Consider the following 24,934-nt stretch of genomic DNA (forward strand, 5'->3'; position numbering starts at 1 on the left):
TGCCATGAAGAAAAATTGAAAGCAGTTTTGACATAATCATACTCCTTGTTTTAGATAAACACTGCAAAGCACATACTGTGGGTAATAGCTGTGACAGGTTGACAGTGTAAGGCATTACAGACGTACACATACTGTACATTATAGACCTGGAACAGGCATTCAAATTAAATATTAAAATAGTCAATCTGTACCTAAAGACGATTCTTGTCTAAAGTGCAACATCCCTGATTAAAATAATGTTGTGACTGTACTAATGTTGTTTGATCACTAGTCTAGTTGATCATGGAAAATTATTAATTGTTAATTGCTGAAACACAAGGGAATACAGTTATAATGTTGATATGTTAAAATACATCTGTCTTTATCAAATATGCTTTATAAGCATCAAATCATGAAAACCACCATAAACTGTTCAGGCTTGACATTATTAAGCAAAAAAATATTTTTTTCCAAAGAATAGCAGACAATAATTTTTATTTCAGAGGCCTCTAGGGACACTATCAGTACCAGCAAGACACACAGCACTGTCCATTTTGTGTAGACAAAGAAACACTATCTAAACTCTTTATGGCTTATCTATTCACTGATAAGGCCTGCCAATAATCTGTCACTCCATACAAATTATTACCAAAAACACACTCTTTCTAGTGCTGGAGTGTCCTGTCTTATAGCTGTTGCTAGGAAGAAAGCAGGATCAGAAAATAGAATGATTCCGCAGTTTCAAAAGTTCAAGGACTGGAGAAGAACATCTTCACACTTAGAAACCTTATAAGAATATATCGTATAACAGGATGCATCTGGACTTCAAAGTGGAATGCCTCACTCAGAAAAGTGATTCTTCCACCAAGGCTAAAGCAAGGACATAACAAAAATATTCTATTTATCTCTTTTTTTATTCGTTCCTAAGATGGCTCATGCAAAACAAAATAGACACTACACTACAGCATCTAAAATAACCACTCTTTTGATGTGACTTCCAGGTGTGTTGAGGGGTCTCCTTCTTGGGTTTATGAAGCTTGTGAAAATGAATGGTATAATTTACTGTGTTTTTTTTAATTGTCTTGGAGTAACTTGCAATTCTAAGTTGGTTTTCGGTAACTATAATAACTGTTTACAAAGAATTAGATAAATTTGGTTTGTTTTTCCCAGCAGGCAGGCACATAATGAAATTCAAAAACAAAACCTTCAGAAAGAAGGGATTAATTTGGAGCACGATTCGTGGATTATGTACTGCAAATCTCTTTACAGTAATGTTTAACAATTATATCATATTCAAACCAGCAGTAAAACAGTTTAATTGCATTTGCATTGAGTAGTCTTTTTTATCTACTCTTACTCTTTATGACTACTCTGTTTTGTATGCTGACAATACTACGTTTTCACTATATAGTATACAGTACGTAAAAATGTTGTTCATGGTCTGTAAACTGCACATCATGTATTCTTTTCCTCTTAAATGTTATCTTCTCTGTCTGTCCAGAAATAAATATGAGTGCAGTCCACTTAACCAAATTGGATGTTTATAAACCATTTTGATTTCCCTTTGGAATGCCTGGTGCTCAGTGAGAAAAAACAGATGTAGTTCAATACTAGCTTTTATTCCCTGACGTGTAATTACCAGAAATATATACAAGTGAAAGCAGTTCGTCTCTGGGAATCTGTTCCATCTCAAAGGCAGATAATTATTCTTATCATTATTACGGCGATAGATACAAACGAGAGGAGGTCATTCAGCCCTTTTTGGTAGTTAGTAGTTAATTGATCCAAGGATCACATCCAGCCCTTGCGTGAAAGAAACCAGGGAATTGGCTTCAACAACAAGTTTACTCCCACAGGCCATTGTGATCCTTAGATTAAAAACATTTATAAACATTATTTAGCTCTAACAAAACTTGTATTAAAATCAGCGTAGCAGATATGAAACATACAGTACACATATACTGTACTGTATATAGAAAATTCACAATAATTGTCATCAGATGCTTTTTTGCTTCCAATTTCCTCTAACTGAATAATGCAATTCAACAAGACAAACAGCAGAAACTAACAGAAGAAGGTCATGTAAGTATTTTCCAGCTACTTGCTTGAAATAAGCACCATCAAAAATCTAAATGTGGTTTTTCATTTTCTTTTTGCAGCAAGTGAACTATAACACAGAGATTTCTTGTGTTATTTGTATTAGATAATTTACCATGGACCCTGTAGACTTTAAGTTCATCTTAAAAAAGGGCCGACTAATTTATCATTTACAGTATAGGACATGACTGCCTAGTTTAATATGTTCCATTTAGAAAAACCTCAAATCCCAAAAGGATTTAAGTCATGCTTTTTAAATACTGTATATAAATATGTAATGTGATCAATTTAGTAGAGATGAGAATTATGTACTAGCTAATACACAAGAGGAGTTAGAAGCTGGTGTGAGAGGGATAAGGAATATGAGAAGTTCAAGAGCTGGGTTGTGTAATGTTATGCAGTTAAAGAGACAGAATTATTTGTATTGCACGCACAGCTGCACACCCCAATATCAGTACCTTATTCAGAATGCATTTTGGAGAATGTTACAGTACATCACTTTGCATGGAAACAAACACATCTATGACAAACAACAGAACAGACAGTATAGTAGGTGGCAGTGCAGGTTTTTACCATTTCTGTTAAAAATAACCTACTTCAGTTAGGTACTGTATATATTAGGGTATTGCGGCCTCAGAAGTTTTAACTGGTAAAAGTTCTTGTCTGGGTTAAGGTTGAGCTTGGCCCTGTGTTGTGTCACTACCTGACAATACAATTCCCCAATTACTGGTGCAAAAATTGACTGAAGGCTGTTGAGATTAGGGTGTGATTACTCAACCTGGACTCCCTTGGCTCCCATAGGACGCCTGCAGTCTTAAATTGCAGGTTAAGCCTTGCTAGCAGTGAATGATGTGCCTCTCCTCCAATCAGTGTTAAACTTCCTGTACAGGGCCTATACAGGGCATATGCTAAAATGAGTTGCTTGAAGGTGGGTGGGCAGGACTTCCTCTTTTTCTCCTGTATGAGGTTGCAGGGACTGTTTGTGAGAACCAAAATGTGAAAAACACACAATTGGCAAGTGCAAAATTGGTTAGGTATAACAAACATAATTGGCGATTCAAAATTTAAAACGAATAAAAAATGTTGAGTTGCTTCACAGCTATAGCTCTACTTTAAAATGGGTCTAATTTAACCTGGTATTTTCAGTGAGTCTGTAATGACATTAGTGTGACATTCAAGTTCCTTTCCAATAATTATGTTTCAAATTCATTGTTTTTTTAAAGATTTTGTGCTGCAGAAAAACTAAATATTTAAATATGAAATCCTGCACGTTTGACAGCTGGATCATGTCTGTAATGTTAGTAGTTAGAATACTTTCTATCTTTGCTTATTACAGGTGCTTTCACTGGGAGCAGATGTTCTGCCAGAATACAAACTTCAGACTCCACGCATCAACAAATTTACCATTCTTCACTATAGTCCTTTTAAGGCAGTCTGGGACTGGCTGATTCTTCTATTAGTTATATATACTGCCATATTCACGCCATATTCTGCAGCATTCCTGTTAAATGACCGAGAGGAACAAAAGAGAAGAGAGTGTGGATATTCCTGCAATCCTTTGAATGTTGTAGACTTGATAGTAGATATTATGTTCATCATTGACATTCTCATCAACTTCAGAACAACCTATGTCAACATTAATGAGGAAGTGGTCAGCGACCCAGCAAAAATAGCGATTCACTACTTCAAGGGCTGGTTCCTAATCGATATGGTGGCAGCAATTCCCTTTGATCTACTTATATTTGGATCAGGGTCTGATGAGGTAAGTTGTTATGAATGCATTTCCTCTTCCTTTCGATATATGTACTGTAAGCAATTCAATTACGGATCAGAAGTACCTTCTCTGGATTAACTATATAATAGTTTATATTTGTGTGCTTTTGCATTCATTCAAGAACTTAATTATAACTTATATATAATTTATATATATAAGAAATATATGGCTTTTGGACATTTACTTGGGAAAACCAGTCATCAAAATGCTACCTTCACTCAGGATTTTATAAAGGTAGTTTGTTAAACAAATTGTAATGTGGTTCAACATTTACAAATAAAATAGCTTTGTTATTGCCGTGTCAATGATAATATAGTTTTGTTCACTATCAGGGCACACATTGTTGCCTCGATGTATATTTTTTCCCAAATTGTATTTGCTTTTCATTTCATAATTTATGCGTGAATGCAATTTGAGTGCTTGGGTGCATGCCTTTTATCTGGAATATATACTTACTGGTGATACAGCTTCGTTGTTTTTCACAGATTTCATTTGTATTACAATGATGAAAGAGTTTTTGTGAAATGAAATAGGCATTTACAGTTTTTTTAGAAGAATGAATAAGCTTTCATCAAGAGACAAGTAGACAAAAAAGGTGCTGGAGTCAGTTCAAATGAGAAGGAGTGACAATGTTACACTGTAACATTTTAGTAGTCTATCAAAAACCACAAACAAGTCCAAACATGCAACTAAAATTATTCTTATGCAACTTTGTAGACTGTACTCTTATATAGTCAATACAGGTTCTGGACTGTATCCAGAACCTTTTACATTCATTCACTATCCGTTGCTTTGCTATATGGTGCATGTTTCAAGCATACATTCCCAACATTCCCAACGTATAATGTGTTTGAATGCATCCATGTCTGTTATTATTCACACTGCTATGTGCATTGGATGTTTAAGTTATATCAAGGGTCTCCAGCTCTGGTCCTGGATATCCCCAATCCATTTTGTCTTCCAGGTCACTGCTTCTAAAGATTGGGAACACTTGGATGTAATTGATCAATTAAGCAAGACATCTGAGATTGAAGCAACTAAGAGGGCTGTGGTCCTTAAGAGCAGAAACGTACACAGAGGTTGCAAATTATCTATATATTATTTAATAAATCACCTCCCGAATTGGTCAGAATGGCATTGTTCTAGGCCTTTCAAAATCTACTCTCCATTGGAGCGACCACTGGTCTATAGTACAGTATAGTGATGTGCATGTTTTACAATACTGTAAATTTAAGGAGGTCTGCTTAAGTTTGAGCTATGAGCCTAAGCTTCAGAAGTAGTGTCCCTCGTGTAATGTCTGCCATTCTTGTTTAGAATATTTTGAGATCTATTTTTTTAATTTAACCTACTTCCCAACATGAATTCTTCAATGTATTACACTTTATGAGAGACCCACTCTTAAAGTGAAGAGAGATTTAGCAGTATAAAAGGATATTATATCAACATTTTAATAGTGTGAATAAGTGAACGTGTATACTCCCTTGTCACTGATTGACCACCCTATATAATTCATCATTAATAAAGCCCAAATCAAGAGCACGTGATATTACCAGGAAATCTCAGTGGATTGTATCTGGCACCTAGTTTTAAGTGTAATCCTAGGATAATCATAGATCAGTGCTTGATGCAATCAGGGTGATTCCAAAATGCTGAGAAACACACTGATGTAATCCAGATGTGGCTTTTTCTGTGAATTATTGGAGGCTAACATTGAATGAATAGTTTAAGAAGAGGAAAAATGCAGAAAAAAGGCAATTCTGAAGAAGGAAAAACATTAAATAAACCTAAGCTATTGAGATAGAATTAATCTTTGAAAATAATGCAAATAATATATCCTGTCTTCTTATTTAGAAGAACACTTGTTAATATTTCACAGCGATTCCATTAACTTTAATATACTTGCATTTGTACTGTACTTGCAAAATGTCATATATTGTCTGCCCAGCAAGTGCTTCAGTCCAGTTAACAATGAATGACATTTTCCAGAATAATACCAGTAAGTGCATTGTGGGTTGATAAGCTAATAGATCTCAGCAATATGTTCATTAACAGTGGATATGTTAATTTCGACAATTTAACTCACAAAATCAAAAAGGTTATTCAATAAATGTTCTGCGAAATGATTACAGTACAACAGTAGAGAAACAGATAAAGGTTTATTCCATGCTGAAAGGAAAAGAAAAGACACACAATGTTTCAACTGTGGAGCCTTCTTCAGACGTGTGACCTGAAGAAGGCTCCACAGCTGAAACATTGTGTCTCTTTTCTTTTTCTGTCTTTGGAGCTTTGGAGGAAACTGGAGTACCTAGCAAAATAATCTATACATAAATATGAGTAGAGGGATTTTAACATTAGAAAATAGAACATACAAAGGCAACTCTATTTTGACCTTCAGTATATGTTCATCAAATGCAGTACCGGAAAGTGATAAATGATATTTCATATGTGTTGTCGCCATACTGCAATTAGTTGCCTGAGTCAATATTCACAATGCAACACAATGTTACACCAGGACAGGAATTTTCTTTCCTGGACTGTAAGAAGCCTGTCAGAAGACAATAAACACAAGATATTTAATTTTTCTGGTGTTTAAAACCCCTCATGAAGGATGATAGAACACAAAACAAATGATAGGAAGTGATGCATTACCTATAGGTCGATAAGGTAAAGTATAAGCATTGCTGACATTGCTTACTCTTTTGATAGGTTATTTATAATATACTTTAGGTCTTATATATGCAACTGTGGAAGCAAAACAGTCTTATCAATGCTTGCTTCCAGTGGAGATAGAACTGCTTGCAACCCAATGGAAAAAGATCTTAGACAACACTCTCAACTTTGTGATAAAACATCCTGCTTAGCTTTCAAAGGACACCAGCTGTGGATGGAAAAGGCAGAGCTATGAATGCATTCCCACATGCTGTGACAAATGAATAGCTCCTACAGCCTCTCAGTGTTAATGTTTAATATCCTAAACTGATACAAATCTTCAAAACAGGACCAATAAAAGCTTTTTCCTGATACCAAGCTATTAGCTCTTTGCCAGCTGCAATGTGTAAGAAGATGTGAATCAGTGCACTTGTTTTTTTTCCACACAAAAAAAGATTGTAATGATGTTACAGTATTAATGCAATATAAAGAATGGATACTTACCAACCTTGATACAGTACCTCAATATTTTTGTCATAGTGTTCAAGATACAAGTTTGTTATGTGAGCGTAGTTCTTTGGAATTAATTACTACTGAACTGAAAAATGGATGGCAAAACAAAAACTGATTAGTAAAGATTTACTGTAAACTGGAGATTATATCAACAATACATGCGGCTGCTTTCAACAGTCTTGTGTTTGGTACCCCATAGCACCTGCATAGGTCACCAAACTGAATGAGCGTTTGACTTAATGAAGGCTTTGACTCGGAAAAAAATATTTCAATAGAGTCTTATTTCTCCAACATTATTCCCAGGCATTTGAGCAAAATAAAAATGTGCATTGGCAGTCATGAAATGATCTGCAGGTTCACATTACCACACTCTGCCCATCTGTGAAGCATGCAGACTCATAACCAAGGTCATTGGTGTAAGAGAAATGACATCCATTTTAGATGTTGAGCTAATATAGCAAGAAAAGGCTCCGATTTTTTTTCTGTCTTGTATGAGTAGAATTTGTAAAGTTTTAATTCTCAAATGTGATGTTCCTAATGCTTTCATTTTTTGTGGAAAAATAGACCATTGAATGTATAATGAATGATTTTATCAGCTTCAATTTCAAACATTCCAGCATTATTGTGAATTCACAAGACATAATTGCAGTCCTTGTAGTGTTGCGTAAATGCTTACATATCTATATCAGCCATTCATAAGGAAATGTCACTTCATTACAAATGTGCAATATTATCATGATTTGTAATTGAAACTATGCCAAACTCAATATTGACCATGGCAGCTTTCTGCTTAGTATGAGGTGTTTTAGTATTGCTACCTTTTTGAATGATTTACTTTGGTTATATGTGAGAGAATTTTAAAATTATCAGTGCAAGTGCTGACTTTTAAACAATAGATTGTACAGAAGACCCTGGAGTAAATATATGCCCAACAAGAATTGATGTACAGAAACTGAGGAGGTCATCTCTCTATATTAGATACAGTACATTTTATTTTTTTATCAAAAGGCTATTGAAGACACCAAATGAACAGTATTGTCAGCCATTACTATGACCCATAATACTGAATATTCAGTGCCAGGTATACATACAAATCTAATTTTACACTGGTTAGTAAATTTCAGGTAAATTTGCAAATAAATGTAAATGAACTTCATCAATAAAACAGTGACATCTAGGGTAAAAGCATAATGTCTTTTTTAATTATTATGCCTACACCATGACTTATGAATGAGGATTTGCTATATCTCAGGGCTGGTTGTTATTGAAACTTCATGTTAATTCAGATTTTACCCATTGGCCATGGAAACATGCCAAGATTAAGTAAAGCAAGATGTTTGTATAGAAGTGCAGCTAGCTTAGCTTTTCTTGCTTTTCTGTTGTTGTCATTGTTCAAACTAGCCCAACATGCTATTTTATATTGAAGGGAAATTTAGTATACAAATAATGGCTCGGTTTGGATCAGTTAGTCATTATGTTAGTCATAATGATTGAACATCTCCTTTATTGTTTACTGTAGGTTTGTGAATAGGTTAAGTAATACTTAACGGGTAGGATCAGTGTTATACAGTATACAAATTGCAGTAAGCATGCTAATTAAAATAAGAAAGCTTCCACTGAGTAGCAATTGGTGATTATGATAAAGCATAAAGCTTTAGACTTTCAAAGTCTAGAACATAAGAAAGGTTATACGAGAAAGGAAATTTGACGCACCTAGCCTATTTGATTTATATACTTATTACCTTGTTCCAGACCCCCTCTTTGTGTAAAAAATACCTCCTGTTTATATTTTTACCTGCTATTCCATGTAACTTCCACTTGTGTTTTCTGGTTTGTGTTTGATGTGTTTGATTTGTTTTTCTACTGATTCTGCAGGTAATCCCTGGGTTAACATTGTATTTGCCTTTTAGCACTTTGAATGCTTGTATCAGCACCTCTTCATAGCCTTCTCTGTTCAACTGTAAACAACTTCAGTCATTTTAGTGTGTCAGTGTGATTGTCCTCTTAAAGAACATTCCTATTCCTTTAAGTCTGGAAATATAATGTATCTGGTCATTCTACATTGAATTGATCCAGACTGGCAACATCTTTATTTTTACCAAACTTGTATTCTTAATGAGGTCTTATTATCTGTATTCTCATTTTCTGTCCATTAACCAGTTCTCAATTTAAATATTCCCATTAATTTGAATGCGTGCTGTGTGCAATTTCAGAAATAATCTTTCATGAGGAATGTTATTAAATGCCTTCTGAAAACCTTAACATGCCAAGCCATATGCTCTGTGTCTGTCTATTGCTGTTGTATCTTGTTGAAAGATCAAGTTAAGCAAGGCCTAACCTTCTCCCTTTAATCCTATTTCCATGTCGAAGGATGAGTACTCATTACATAAAGTTGTCACTGTTGTCTTGTGTCAGCTGTATCTCTTTTGATTTCTGTTATTATTCTATACTTGATAATCTGAATGCATCACAAAAGTCATTCAGAAACTAATATGATATCCTTGTGTTCTGTCCTTAGACAACCACTTTGATTGGGCTCTTGAAAACAGCAAGACTGTTGCGGCTGGTGAGAGTGGCTCGTAAGCTGGACCGCTATTCTGAATACGGTGCCGCAGTACTGATGCTTCTTATGTGCATTTTTGCACTAATTGCACATTGGCTTGCTTGCATTTGGTATGCCATTGGAAATGTGGAAAGGCCTTATCTGGTGCATAAAATTGGCTGGCTTGATTCTCTTGGGATACAGATTGGGAAGCGGTACAACTATAGCGATGCAAGTTCCGGACCCTCAATTAAGGACAAATATGTTACTGCACTGTACTTCACCTTCAGCAGTCTGACAAGTGTTGGATTCGGCAATGTGTCTCCAAATACCAACTCCGAAAAAATTTTCTCCATATGCGTCATGCTGATTGGCTGTGAGTGGCAATTAAACTTTTAACTATTCTATTTTACAGAAGGTTTGTATCTATTCCCTTAAATATGTTGTTTTCTCCTCACTTCCTACATGTTTAGCGTAGTTTTTAAAAGATCTATCTGATCAGGCTTATGAATGTGAATAACATACGGGAATCAGTCTATAAAAAACTACTTTGAACTGTACTCGCAGTTTAAATGATTTAAAAAAAATAATTTTGGAATGTTTCAGTCAAAAATATTTAGTTTTACAACTGTGTCGAAAGAAGTATAACCACGGAGTTGTGAACCAGTTTACTTCTGTGTTCACATTTCTTTCTTTAGAGCTAAAGAAGGATTTTTGTCCAAATTACCCTGTGTTTGTACAGCACAAAAACATTATTTTCTTCTCAGTCTTTTAAATTACAATACAGTTAAACTTCCTCTAAAATATAGAGATCCTCTAATATAGGATCAATAACAAACAGAAAGTAGGGGTAATGCATAAATGCACTAGCTATGTATGAGGTGCCATTTAGGCCATTATTCAAACTTTACCTCTCATAAACACACAGATTGCTCTCACGTACACACAAAATGCTCTCACACTCTCCATTTTACCTCTCACACAGAAAACGCTCTCACATTCACTAGTTTTACTTCTCACATACACATAAAATTCACTCACATTCACTAGTTTTGTTTCTCATGTTCACATTGTGAAGGAGTGTTTTATGTGTATGTGCAAGGTAAAACTAGTGAATGTGAGAGCATTTTATATGAATGTAAGAGGTAGGTAAAATGGAGAGTATGAGAGCATTGGTGGTGTACGTGAGAGCAATTTGTGTGTGTGAGAGATCATTTTGTATGTACAGTATGTGAGAGCAATTGCTGTGTGTATGAGAGGTTAAGTTTGAATAATGGCCTAAACGGCACCTCATAGCTACAGTATGTGTCCTGATTGTTTTCAGATAACAATTAGACCTGATAATGTCAGTTTTTGGCACTGTTACTAAAGCTTTACTTCTTTATTTTTGCAATTAATCCTCTTTTGTCCTATTTCATGTAGATGAAATTATCATTTCATGCATGAAAACGACAATCAAATTACACGTAAAAGTTTCCAGCAGAAAAGAGAAAACGAGGCAACAGTACAAATTAAATTCCCATGAGGACTTTTTTTTATCTGCTGTGTTTCGTAGCACTGATGTACGCCAGTATCTTTGGGAATGTGTCAGCAATTATACAGAGGCTGTATTCTGGCACAGCAAGGTACCACATGCAGATGCTTCGGGTGAAAGAGTTTATCCGATTCCATCAGATTCCTAACCCTCTTCGGCAGAGACTGGAAGAGTATTTCCAACATGCTTGGACATATACTAATGGCATCGACATGAATATGGTATGTGCATAATTACAACAATTTACCAATACAAATATGGAAGCAACACCATAACTAACTTCTTTATAATACTATATTACAATTACTACTTCTTTGAAATACTAAACCAACACTAGTGATAATAGCTATACTACCTCTGTTGAATGCACTCTGTTTGCTGTTAGTTCTTGTACTTATCAAAAGTAACATTGTAGGAAATTGTGTTTAACACAATTAACAAAATACTAGTCCATTCCATCTGGAAAAATGATAATAAAGCTTACAACCAAATGGATTGTTTGTATTCAATGTACTTAAAAACCACTTGTCCTTTTTTCTTGTCTGCTTCATATCTAATGGAATGACTACACAACTCTGGTAAGAGCAGGAGGTATTTATGTGAAAATCGAACTGATTACCATTTTTATAAGAAATCATTGCTTGTGGATTTTTTTTCAGGCTTTCAAATAGCTTTCTTTTTTAAAATTACTTTCTTTGCAGAAGTAAGTAGGAGAGATGAGCAGGGCCATTTCGGCATGATTTCCAACCTAAAGAAAACAGTGGAATAACACGATCTGTTTCGAATAAAATTCAGTGTTTGTTTAATTTTTCTCACCCAAGTCATGCACAAGACTTTGGTTCATGTGCATATGGTGACTTCTATTTTCATTGAGAAAAAAAATTAATATAAATATACACTGTAGTAACACAGCAGCCAAGCTTTTTCTTTTTCTTTGCAGCTCAAACACATGCATGCCAGCTTTTAATTAGTGTGGCTCTTTGGATTGCAAACATTGTGCATATGCCACAGATTGACTTGCATGTAGATCTGCAACCTTGGTTCCTGCATGAAATCCGTGTCTTTAAAAATGCTACCATTATTTTCATATCACTTCTAAAAACAAATTAAGATACAGAAATCAGCACTCTTTCGGTTCTGATTTTTTATATATTGTATCATTAAATTGGAAGAAAACATACAGTATATTTATGTTTTTGAAATATACCTGCACCTGGCAAATATTTTGTTACTTTTTCTCATTATTACAGTCTCACAGAGCTGCATTTATAGCTACTAAAGCATTTACTAACTGCTCTTATGGATATCAGCTTTAGACTTATCCTGAAAAATATTTTTCTAGTAATGTTTTTACAAATTTGGTATACTCTTTTTATGACCTAGAGCCTATTTTCTTTTTCTACTTATAGCAAACCCCTCTCGGAAAATATGAAAAGTTCATAAGCAAAAGACAACTATTCTTCAGTACAGAAGATTTTAGTAAAATATTTTATGTCTTTATTCCAGGGTGTTTTTCATTAAAAATGTTTCACAATAAAATATGCAGTACACATCTTAAATTATGTTGATTTGCTATATAAAATATAAAGATTAGATTTCAATTGCAGTTACCAAAGAATGACATGAAAATGATTAAATATTTTGAGATTTGAGTGCATACTAAAATATAACAATAACAATAGTTTTATCAAAATAAATTATTATTTAAAATAAATTATGTAAATATTTTAAAGATAAAGTTTTTGGAATAATCATTTTAGTACAGCGAACAATACAGCATGAAAACAATTAGCAATAAAGCTAAATATATTTATTTTAACTGTGTATGTATATTGAAAATATACTGTTTATACTTTTAGCAAATAAAATACTGTACTGTAGCTGAAAATAATGGATATATTAAATGGTAAAAAAACAGACAGCAAAGGTGTTTTTTATACTTTAGAAAAATAGACTCTAACTTTTTTATTTTAAAAAGGAAAACTACTGTAGTTCTCTTTTTGATCCCTCTGATCCAGAGAGGTAAGTTGTTTTTACAAAACAATTCTGAAGGTACTTTGGCATCTAAAGATGACAAATGATGCTCCTACTCAGATATTTTAAAAACAACAGGATTTTTTTTAGTAAATATCCTGAATTGTTCTTTCAAACTCCCATCATCTTTATAAAATTCCTGAAAAAGCACTATTTTAAAATTCTTTCATCAAATTGTTTTCAAATAAAAAACCGTTTTTAAGAGAAATGGCATGGTTTGAAATAAAAAAAATCATATTGAAAAGCAATTTTTTCATTACATTTGTGAAATTCTTTGGTGATTACAATACTAGAGGTAAAAATTAAGTACCAATAATGATGATAAATGAGTAGGTTTGTTATTAGTATTAGGAGTAATAGTAATGCCAGTTTAATCAGTTTAATAAAATATATTTAGCTTTATTTAGCAGGAAGATGTATTCTTTTGCCTTATTAAAATTATTCTATTTTTACATTAGAATTCAGACTCCCACATAAATATGCATGTTTCAAAATTAATATCTGTCTCCTTTTCCTTGAAGAATTATTTGGAGATTGTGTAAGTTAACTATCTGAATAGGACCGAAAACAAAAAATGTGTCTTTATGAAATCTGAAGGAAGAGAAAGATCAGAACAGAACCTGTTGTAGCAAGCTATTGAGATCCCATGGTTTGGCCCTGTAGTGTTTTCATAGTTTGTACTGTCCAGTTGTACAAAAGGAAAGCTTCATTTTTTATTTATTTTATTTAAATCAGATATTATACAGTTTACTTCCGACCTAGGAATACCACAGTTGGAAATTCTATCCTTTAATCTTTTGTATTTTGTGTTGAATATGGTCATTGATTTTAGAAAAATACCTTACGTTCAGAAAGTAATTTGCTTACTTTATTGATTGAAAGTGTATGGTAGTATACATCTGTTGTTTGTGTATGTCCCTGTATTCTTTTGTCTGCTGATGACTATGATTAGCATTGATAGTTCTTGTGTTTTTTTTATTTTGAAATGTTCCTGCTTAGGTCCTAAAGGGGTTTCCGGAATGTCTGCAGGCTGATATTTGCCTTCACCTCAACCAGAGCTTGCTTCAAAACTGCAAAGCTTTCAGAGGAGCTACCAAAGGTTGTCTGCGAGCTCTGGCCATGAGATTTAAAACCACTCATGCTCCTCCCGGAGACACGCTGGTGCATTGTGGAGATGTCCTGACTGCACTGTACTTCCTGTCTCGGGGCTCCATTGAAATCCTGAAGGATGACATTGTTGTTGCAATACTTGGTAAGTACCCCGTGGATACTGTGTTAATTTTATGTTATTATAATTAACTCTTTTTGCAGTGCAGTAACCCAAACGCATTGATACAAATGTGTTCCAAAAGAAGCATTATCACCACATGTCAGTGAACCCAGCCATGGAATTGCCTAATCATTTATGTAAAAATGGAACCATCAGACTTTCTTTGCTCCTGAAATTTTTCCATTCTTTTGAACTCGTTACACTCCATACAATAAATAAACATAGATAAAACAGGTCCTCCACTGTACACTGTGACAATTAAACCTGAAATGCAGCAAAAAGGTCTCCTTTTTCTTCTTTTGAAAATTTATTAATGCTGTGAAGTAACTAAAAGCAGGACTGACTAGGTGTATTAGGCTTGTCCTTTTTCTGGTTCTGTCAAAAAGCTTTGCCAAACAGAGAAAATTAAGTAAAACTTTAATTTTGTCCATTTGAGTGGGAGGACAAGTTCTTTCTGAAGGTTTAGTGAAAAAATACAAATAAAGTGTTGTGATATTCCTGTAATTAAATTTAAATACTGTAAGAAATGTGTAATGGGAATTATATCCAGGATGCCAGTCATTGTTATACATACTGTATATCTTTTTCATGATTTTTTTTCTTCTTGGTAAAAATGGAAATTGGATCATGATAAGCTTCAAGAAAAATGTAAAATGTGGCTAATTGTATTTACAGTATTCATTGTGCAGATTTATTTATTCACAGCAATGTTGTCTGATGAGTGTGCAGTGGCAAAACTGATGATAATTTCCTCACTGTTTCTCATAGCTGCTACAAGCATTCATAAGAAGCTGTAAATAACGCTTTGAACAACAGATGATTATGGTATTTTGGACAAGTAGAAGTGCTATGTGTAATAAAGAAAAATTGCATACTTTCTAGTACTTCACTTTTAGATGAAATAGGTGAAACACTTAAGGTCTGGCCTGTAGAGGATTGCTGTTTGAAATATATTATTAGCTAATTTGCAGAGACTGACATTCCCTGAGGGATAGGTGCACAGTATTACGTCCCAACTAAGATACTATGCAGCCATTCATTTTCCGATTCAGCCCAGCACAGAGTACATTAAAGCTGGCAGCGTTTCAAGTCAAAGAGGTCTTCTCTTTCCAAGGGGAGAAGAAAAATAATTGCTACATCCAAACAGATAGTCACTTATTGCTGAAAGAGTTGACGATGTACTAATATTACACACTAACCCTTACAGATACCTGTTTCAAAAGTCACGCAGAGCTGCAAAAATGTTTGCCTGCTGTGGAACACAACAGGAGAACACACTACTGCTGTACAATGTATGTTCTCTTTTGTTCATGAAAGTCAGATTTTGTAATATAGTTATTTTTAACATTAGTCGTGTAGTGCATCATTGTTACAGTACATTGCTATTTTGGTACTATGGTTGCTTCAGTATGAGAATGCAATTGGTTACCTGTTCTAATGCTTCTAATTTTGCATTATGATAAATAATACAGATGTTTTTTTTTTAACTGCAGACCTTTCTAAGAAAATTATTGATGTATATGTGAGGTTACAGACTAACTACCTGTATCTATCTGCATTTTTGCCCTTGCACACTGCTCTGCATTTAATAGCTGTACAGCTCTGCAGTAGTACTTCATACCTGTGACTTTTCTGCACTCTTTTATTTAATAAGAACATTCCCCATGTGGTTTTAAAACAAACCTTCCAATCCTTTTTTTGTGTTCTAATAGATTGCAGTCAGTTTGGTGAGATTTCTGGCTTCTCTGTAGTTTTAAAGCAGAGTGGGCAGAAAAACAAACTCCACTGGTAATTTCTGAGAAAGAGATAAAAAAACGTGCTTTATATATATTTATTAATTAAGGTATATACAGTTTCAATACTTCTGTAGGGGTTACATTAAAAAATCTTCCATATAATAAACGATAGGGAGTTGTCACACTGCCATATTAATAAGAATTGTATGTTCAGTGTGTACAGCATATCATTCTTTAGCTACTTATCTTTCCATAAAAATGTCCGGGTATCCTCCTTCTACAAAATGAATTGAAATCCCTCATAAAAAAATATTTAAATGTATGTTGTCGCTGTTCTCACATTTCTCATATAAAGAAAGCTTACATGTTGAACCTAGATTTGTTTTCAGTTTGAGCTAAAATGACTAGTCTTGGTCTTGCAGTTGACCAAGCAGTGGAGGTAACAGAAAAAATATTTATTTACATACTGTACTTTAGAAATGAATTTCTGTATTGAACAGCTTTTCCCACATTTTGCTGTGATCTCTGTTTCCATATATAACTTTAAGATGATTTCATATATATATTGCTTAGGTAAATTTGCTGCTAGTAGTTATGGCCCAAATCTTTTAATGTGCATCTTTCTTGTGATTTTAGATTTTTTTTTTCTTTTGTCTAGACTAGACAGTTTTTCATTTGCAGTGAAAAAAAAGACTGTTAGGGATGAACTAATGTATCTGAATTACTGCTGCCAGGTTCCTAATAATGCAAATCTAGTCAGATTACTCATAATGCAGCTTTCATTTTCTGTGAAGAAAATAGCTTTGCACTCCCACACTAACTACAATGCAAGGAAAAACCCCAAGTTGTTCTGTCTTTGTAAAACAATATCTCTTTGCAGTTCTGACCTGGTGGAAGACATTTCAGTTTTGCAGCTTCTTGTAAAAAGATATGGCAGCTGTGAAGAGTCCTATGTAAAGAGCTTTGCAAAGAATTTTTTTAAAGAGAAGGGAAATATTTATTGAATTGCATATTTTTGGATTTAATCTTCTGCTCCCCACATAGTATGTGAAGTCAATTTCGCTATTCAGTTTTACTATTCAGTGTTACTAACAAGTCTTTCAAATGACTAGAGGATTTTTTCCAGTATCTCACAGTTGGCTTCAAGCAGGTGTTACAGGTTAAGCCTTACTTAAACATGTCTATCTTCCACACAGTGAATGGTCTTTACAGAATCTGCTGGGATAATAAGATCAAAGCACAATGAGTCCTAAGCAAATCTTCTAAACTAAAAAGCAAAAAGTAAAAAAACGAGGAACCATAATCACTTCAGATACAGGATTTCTACCTTATTTTTATCTTAATTTATGCTCTTCTAGTTTCACATGCTTCAGTAGCAAATGTTGATATTTAATGTGGGATGATTAGTTAGTTCTAACATTAACATGTTTGAATTTGGCCCGCATATCTTGGCAGAGTGTCTGACACAATATACTGTACACTGCAGTTGCACAGTTAATCGATATGTTACGCACAGACAGCTTTATCTCAGCGGTCTTCCAGCAACTGTTCATTTCCCATCATCCTATAATTACTTAATAAATCTAAAAAATGTTTTACTGTCTTAGTCTGTACCTTATGTTTATTTTGTATAAAATCTCAAATAAAATCATTAAAGGAAAGAGGGGAAATGCAGCAAATTAATCAATATTAAGAGTAAATAACATATTAATTACTACAGTATAGTGAAAAGATCCACAGATGTGTTTAACTTGTTAGTGTTGAACTATATTAATATAACAAATTCTCTAGAAAAGATAACATTGATCTAGGCCATAAGATTTTTTTAAGTGAGCAGTATAACCTTATGTTCCAGTCTATGTAAATTATATAATGAACCAGTGTAATTTACAGAGAACAGGAGATGTATGTTGATCAAGAGTACTAGCTAGCACATGACCTACAGATGTCTGGACATACTGTAGTGTATTACAGCCTACATTAGAAGATACTGCAGTAGGTAAGGCGTAGGAATAGTGTAATCTGTGAGATAAGGTTATATATCAATAATTCAGCATCACATACTCAGAGCGTGGAGAACCAAGAAACCAAGAAATGTTATACAGGTGGAAGACAAATATGAAGCAGATGGTGTCAGTTTATGAATACAATCTTCATTTTGTTACAGTTCAGAATTGGCTCTTGCAGCTATATCTTAATTTTAGACACATGCTGTCTGTTTTGTTCTGCAAGTAAGCCTCACCAAATTTAGTGTCATCAGCATAGCAGTAAAACTCAAGTTCAACATGTAGAATAATGTGACCAAAAGGAAAGATGTGAATACAAAATAGTAAAAGTGCCAGCACCCTGAGTAAGTGGGATAACAGGTTTAAACAGCTATGATTTACAAATTGGTTCCCAGTTATCCTGAGAATTGTCCATGAAATTAACCATCATGTCATGATTGACAGTATCAAAAGCTGCACTTCAGAGACCAAACTTCAGAAACCAACAGAAAGTTACCTTAACAAGTGCAAATCCATTACTGAATTTCTATCAAAACCCAGACTGAAAAGGGCCAAAAAGCCCATTAGATTCATGATGAGAGTTTAACTGAGCTGTTACTGCCCATTCCAGATTTATTTTAAAGAAAAGGTGTCTTTGGAAATAGGATGGTAGTTGTTAAGTAACTGGTGGTCCTGGCTAGGTTTCTGTAACACAGATGCAATAGCAGCTGATGATAACCAGAGACATTGTTCTGTTTGAAGTACTGTACTCTGGATGTGGTATTAAACTAAAGGTCTAGACAACTTGGTCATTAAAGATCACATGGTACTTTTCAAAGGAGTTGGGTGTTAAACCCAGTGTCCTGGGTTAGTACAATCTAGCCTTACTGAAGTACCTTCTCCATTCAGTTAGTGAAGCACTTTCTCATTTCTCTGTATAATCTGTTATACAGTTGTGTAATACATCTTCTGGTGCAGAATCACCACCACACATCACCCAAATGGGTGCAAAACTTCATGGGTAAAGAATTGAACTTATTTTAGATGCACAAATGCTGTGTACATGCAAGGATGGTGGGTGATGTTTCTAATCTGGCTCTTTCACAGCAGCAATCACAGATCTGGCTGACATGTCTGACTGTAGCTAAAAACATTGTTGGAGCTCTGTTTGCCTTCTCCTTCCCTCTCCCAGTATCACTGGATCTTCGTCTTCTTATTTCTATTATATTCTTAAAATGTGTTATTCTTGTTATATCCATGGTGTCGGTGGCAGAGGAGTGCTGCTGCTGACACAGTCAGACCGTGTTGAATTGTTGCTGTCTGTTGATGGTATTTTGTAACTTCTTAGGTAAAAACTAGGAAAGGGCTGCCACCTAGGAAGATGGGTAAGCAGGTTTTTGGTGGGGTGCGGGACGGTTATTTTTCTTAGGTTGTGTTGAATTTTGAATGATGTGGTTGTGAAAATAAATATAAATCACAAAATATTATTATAATGCTGTCCCTCTGTAAAAAAGTGTCTTTATGGCTCCTATTTGCATTTACCTTCAAGACATACTAATTTGACTTCAACCCTCACCAGGATTAAGTAGTTTGAAAATGAGATGACACATTCTAATCTGAGTGAATGTCAATTCTCCCAATTCAGGGAGATTTTTTTTTTATTCCTTTTGATTCTCAGTGATGTTGCACTGTCTAGAGTGCTACTTGCAATAACATTTGATCTGTTTGTGATTCGGCAAAATCTGGTGGTGGTGATTGCATTCTAAATTCTTTATAAATCTAAAGACAACTGGAGTTAAGGTGCAGAGTTTTAATATATCTCTTCAGTTTGCTGGTTGGATTTGGAAATTTATAAGAGAAGAATTGGAAGGAATTTGCATTTGGAGACTGTTTGTTTAAATGCTGAATTTCAGTGCCATAAATACTAGCTAGACCAAGGGTGTTACTGGGAGTAGATAGCGTAGGACTATTATACTACCAAATATATCAATTCATGGAAATTCATAAAACTCTGACAGAAATGTCGAATAGGTGCCAAGTCTGTATACTGTATATAAAGTTGAATTCTGAAGAGAGAATTTTGGCTTCAAACATACGACTTATAAATCTTGTAATTCAAAGATGGGCGTCTGTCTACACCTTGCCATAACAATGTGGTATAATGTAGTCTTGTCCAGGTTTCAGTTAAGATAAGAAGATCTCATTTATAGCCAGTGATAAGACCATTGATTAAACTTCCTTGGCTGGCAAATATCAGTATCTGCCTGTGATTAAGTACAATTGTCATACAAATGAAAATCAAGATTGTATTCATGATTTTCAAGGGGACCAAGCAGGAGATCCTGAGGGACACCAAACTGCACAACACATAACTGTAATTACAATCATCAAGTGAGACAAATTGAGGCTGACTTGAAAGACAGGACTCAAATCAGTCCATAACTTTACCTAAAAGGATAATAAAACTGCAAGTGATATAACAGAATAATATAAGAATACGGTTTCAAAAACAAAAGATCTAAGAAATTAGGAAGTGTATTTGTTTAAACTTTTTTTGTATGATAAGGTTACTACAAACCTCCAATAAGACCAATTTTTGTGCTGTTGTTCATTTGAACAATATTTGTGTTTTCTTCTAGGGAAGAATGACATTTTTGGGGAAATGATTCACCTTTACGCAAAACCTGGAAAGTCCAATGCAGATGTCAGAGCATTAACTTATTGTGACTTGCATAAAATTCAAAGAGAAGATCTGTTAGAAGTGCTTGATATGTATCCAGAATTTGCTGACCATTTCTTGACTAATTTAGAACTCACTTTCAATCTACGTGATGACAATGCAAAGGTATTTTATTAGGACTGCTTTCATTAATGGGATAGAAAACATTTGTGACTCAATGATTTGCCTTATGCTGACCTTTATCATATCCATGTTTTAGGTTTTTTTAATGGATATTTTAATGGATATGTTGTTCATTTTGTTCTTGTTATCTACAATGTATTTATTATAGCAAGATTAATACATTAATACTAAAGAAACTAAGGACGTGAGTCTGGTGAGTCTTACATTGTTGTCCATGTGTGCATTTTCTGATATATTTTGTTTTTAGATTGATTGCACACGGTGAATAAGAGCAGTAAAATCTGGTGTATTTTTAGATCAGTGGAATGTCCTTGGTTGGACTGTTTACAATTAATCCTCGGTCTGTATGACCTAAAACTTGATAAAGGCACAGAATAATAGTATTCACTAAATTTAAAGAAGCCAGAAAAATGATATTAGTTAAAAGAAATCCCTTACATTTATGAAAGTAAAATAAAATTCACTTTAAAAAAAATAAAAAGATATACCGTGTATATAAATGCATATTTCAAAGAAAACAAAATTCACAGAATACCAATGCAAGAATCAATGTTACAGCTTTGATCCTTTCTACCTGCTGCTAAAGTCAGAGGTTTAATGCTATTTGTTTTACAGAAGTAAGTGCACACCTTTAGCAATTCAAAAAATTAAAATTCACACAGGTAAACATCTAAAAATGAAAATAGTTTGATATATTAGTAAAGAAGCATACACAGACAAATAAATATCTAATATATATTGTTTAATTGCAGACAGACTTCTCGGATACTAACGACTCTGATGGGGAGGACAGCAAAGGACGCAGACGAAAGATTTCTTTTAACCGCAAAACAGACACAGGTAAATTCTAAATAATCTCTTTCACCGTATGTGCAGTATGTCCCATTCATTATTTACTACTGTATCACTCCTTCAACTGAAGCTGACTCTGCTCCAGGCACTCTGTGGCTGGCAGTTTGAAAAATGTCAGCTGCCAGTGCGCATTTCAGGGGAACACATGAGCCCTTCTCTTCCATCCTGTGCTGATATGCCAAGTAGATTAATATGTTGTCTTTCCAAAACTGGGAAAATGGGTGGGGGCCAGGAAATTTAGCACAGTTCCAAGAGCTAAAACAGGTAGCCAAGTCTAGTGGTATAATAACTGGCTATAACAAACTCGGCTAAAAAGGACTGGTACTTTTAATAGCTTGAAAGACAAAAATATCACTCATTATGTAGTGTGTACAGCACTGGCACAAACACAAGCAGCAGTCTGTTCTGCAGAAGAAATTACTTCACATGGCATCCTTCAAGACTTTAAAATCCCAGCATGGCTCATGTTTTATAGGATTTGCCACGTAGTGTTCAACATTAGTATGGTGTTTAGAACAGACTTAATTGTATTAAACAACTGTTTTCTATTCTACTTCAGGAATGACCAGAATGCACAAGGATAGTGAGTCATGCTAAATAACCAGAATTACAGCCTGAGAAAATAATTTACTCAGGCTGATCTTGAAGCTGCATCTTCCACTCCCGTATATTTCTCAATGCTCTCTCAGAATTGGGTATGGCTTTTCTGACATAGTTAGAAAAGCCTTTTCTTTCATTCTTTAAATGCAAAATAAGAGAATTTTATTTGCAGGTATTTTATTTTGCACATTTACCAAATGTAATTAAGTAGGATTACTTTGTTAAGAGGGCCAATGCTTATAATAAAAACCATACTCTACTGAAGAGCTTTAATATATTTGATATACTGTAAACTCTGTGTTCAGCAATTTCAATTTTTATTTTTTATCCCATGATGTCCCTATAAAGGCTCCTTTGGCTCATTATGTTTCCCCATTAAAAATAATTAAAACTGCTAATTACAATATAAGGCCTGAGCTGCCTTTTGCTTCACAGCTCAGTTGTCGAGAGTTTTTCTTCATCGATCCCTCACACACAGGTGACGCCGATCACTAATCCCAGAGCCCATTTAACTCGCATTTCAGTCTTTCCAATTGATCCATTATAGGGCTGCACATTTGTTTTCTCTAGCTGTTGAATGAGACATCCCCATAGTACTCTTTAGCCAGAATAGAGATGTACAGTAAGTAGTGTACAGTAATTACAACTATGATATTTTAAAATTCTTAAACAAAACCATCCTACACCTAGAGGGTAGTTAATATATTTTGATAAAGTGGGATCTAGTGAGGAGGCAATGACTGCTAATTGCATTTTAAATGGAGGTAGTTCATTGTGACACCAATAATGCACAACACTGAGTATACTCAGCCTACCTCATATTAATATTCTTGATCACATATATTCAGGTGTGTGTAGTATAAAAATGCCTTTAACTTGTCTGGGATTCTGGAGGCCTGGATGATATTGACCCAGGCATCAGTCTCACATTAAAAACCCTAGATTTGATGGAAAAGTTCCACAGAGTAGAAAAAGAAGCTTTTGCAAACAAAGTTACCATTGTACAGTTGGTTTGTAATTTGCAGTTTGTGCAAATTACAAAAAACTTTTTTTTTTGTACTCCCAGAGCTCAGGTTTTTTAGTTGTCTTCTTTCTAATGGATCATTTCCGTGACGCTGAACTCTATGTTCCAGCAGTTCATACTGACTGTGATTCTACAGGGGAAAATACAGAAGAACAGGAAAATAACAAAGCGCAGGAGAAGCTGCCTTATCCCCAGTGTTCATGGAAAGAGTTAGAAGAAAGAAAAGAACCTACATTATCTTTTTCTAACTCTGGAGATGAAGAACAGAAGCAGCTGTGTTCTGGAATCCTCGGCTATCCTTCCATAATGGACCATACGCCTGGACTGGGATTTGTCCAGACAAGTGAAGTTGAATCCAGGAACAGAAGGATAGAAAGGAGTCAATCTTACAAAGGTAATGGCCCAACTGTGACAAATGTTTTTTTTAAATACCATTTGGCATACAGAACATACAGTATAGCAAATCAATTTTGCATTATACAGTGTCCCAAGTCCTTTTAAATAAGATTTAATTGGAAAGGAGAAAGTGCTACCCAAACACTAGAAAGAGATAAAAGAGATAAGTCACTAAATTTTAATAGTGAAAAGGAAGTAACCCATTAAGTGAAACATCTCAGTATAGGGAATCCTTACTCCCAGACTATGAGCTTCAGTGTGTTGCTCAAGAGACCATTTCCTAGTACAATATTTGTGATATGACTGTACTGTACTTGTTCTGCCTCTGGAAATCCTAACTCTCAAATGATCCACTTAGATTTCCTTCACGGAGTATACTATTTGATCTCCCCATAGATTGTGTTATGAAGATAATTTTTAGTTGCCTGCTACATGTTGTCAGGGTGTTGTTAATGGGCACATCCAAAAGTGCTACCACTATGTGGCCTGAAGTTGTCAAATTTCAGGCCAAATTTCAACAAAGGCTGAGTCAGGTTAGTACTGGGATGGGAGACTTCCAAACAATAGACTGCTGTTGCAAATGGTGATATCAGACGAGCAGTTGGGCATCTTCCCTCTGTAACAGAATTTCTAAATGAATGCCCAAGTACCATGGAGGGGCAGAGTGCTGACGGGGGTACTGTCCTTCAAATAAGGCTTTAAACTGAAGCCTGACTTTCTGGGGGTAAAGGGGGCAATGTTCATAAAGGTAAGACTATTAACACCGTTGTCCTGACTAAATTCCACTCTGGGCTTGCACAATCTGGCCCATTGAAATTTTCCCCTATGTTCGGTCGGTGAAATAATTTGTCCCTTCTCCACCTGACCTGCTGTGCTTTGGGGCTGCTGGTGAATAATGACTATCATGCGTCATTCACATAGGTGCTGCACTTTTTGAAATGGGTATCCACCTAAATGTAAAGCACTTTGATGAAGCTATGGGTTGAAAAATGATATATAAATGTACTGTAATGATATACTATTATTATTATTTCATAGTAAATTAGTATTGATAATATAACATTATATTATTTGACCCCATCAATT

At 34.6% G+C, this 24,934-nt stretch overlaps 1 protein-coding gene across 1 annotated transcript in view; it reads left to right on the forward strand.

Moving 5' to 3' along the window:
- The window catches only part of kcnh7b (potassium channel, voltage gated eag related subfamily H, member 7b), a 97,302-nt gene that overhangs the window by 60,947 nt on the left and 11,421 nt on the right, over positions 1 to 24,934 (forward strand). The window contains exons 8-14 of the mRNA XM_088929853.1: positions 3,413 to 3,838; positions 9,531 to 9,930; positions 11,110 to 11,309; positions 14,122 to 14,374; positions 20,753 to 20,958; positions 21,729 to 21,816; positions 23,562 to 23,846. Coding sequence (XP_088785979.1) covers positions 3,413 to 3,838; positions 9,531 to 9,930; positions 11,110 to 11,309; positions 14,122 to 14,374; positions 20,753 to 20,958; positions 21,729 to 21,816; positions 23,562 to 23,846 — 1,858 coding nt within the window. The remainder of the gene's footprint in view (positions 1 to 3,412; positions 3,839 to 9,530; positions 9,931 to 11,109; positions 11,310 to 14,121; positions 14,375 to 20,752; positions 20,959 to 21,728; positions 21,817 to 23,561; positions 23,847 to 24,934) is intronic.

The sequence above is a fragment of the Atractosteus spatula genome, chromosome 13 (genome assembly GCF_055471065.1).
Source record: "Atractosteus spatula isolate fAtrSpa1 chromosome 13, fAtrSpa1.hap1, whole genome shotgun sequence".
In the NCBI taxonomy this organism is placed as follows: Eukaryota; Metazoa; Chordata; class Actinopteri; order Semionotiformes; family Lepisosteidae; genus Atractosteus; species Atractosteus spatula.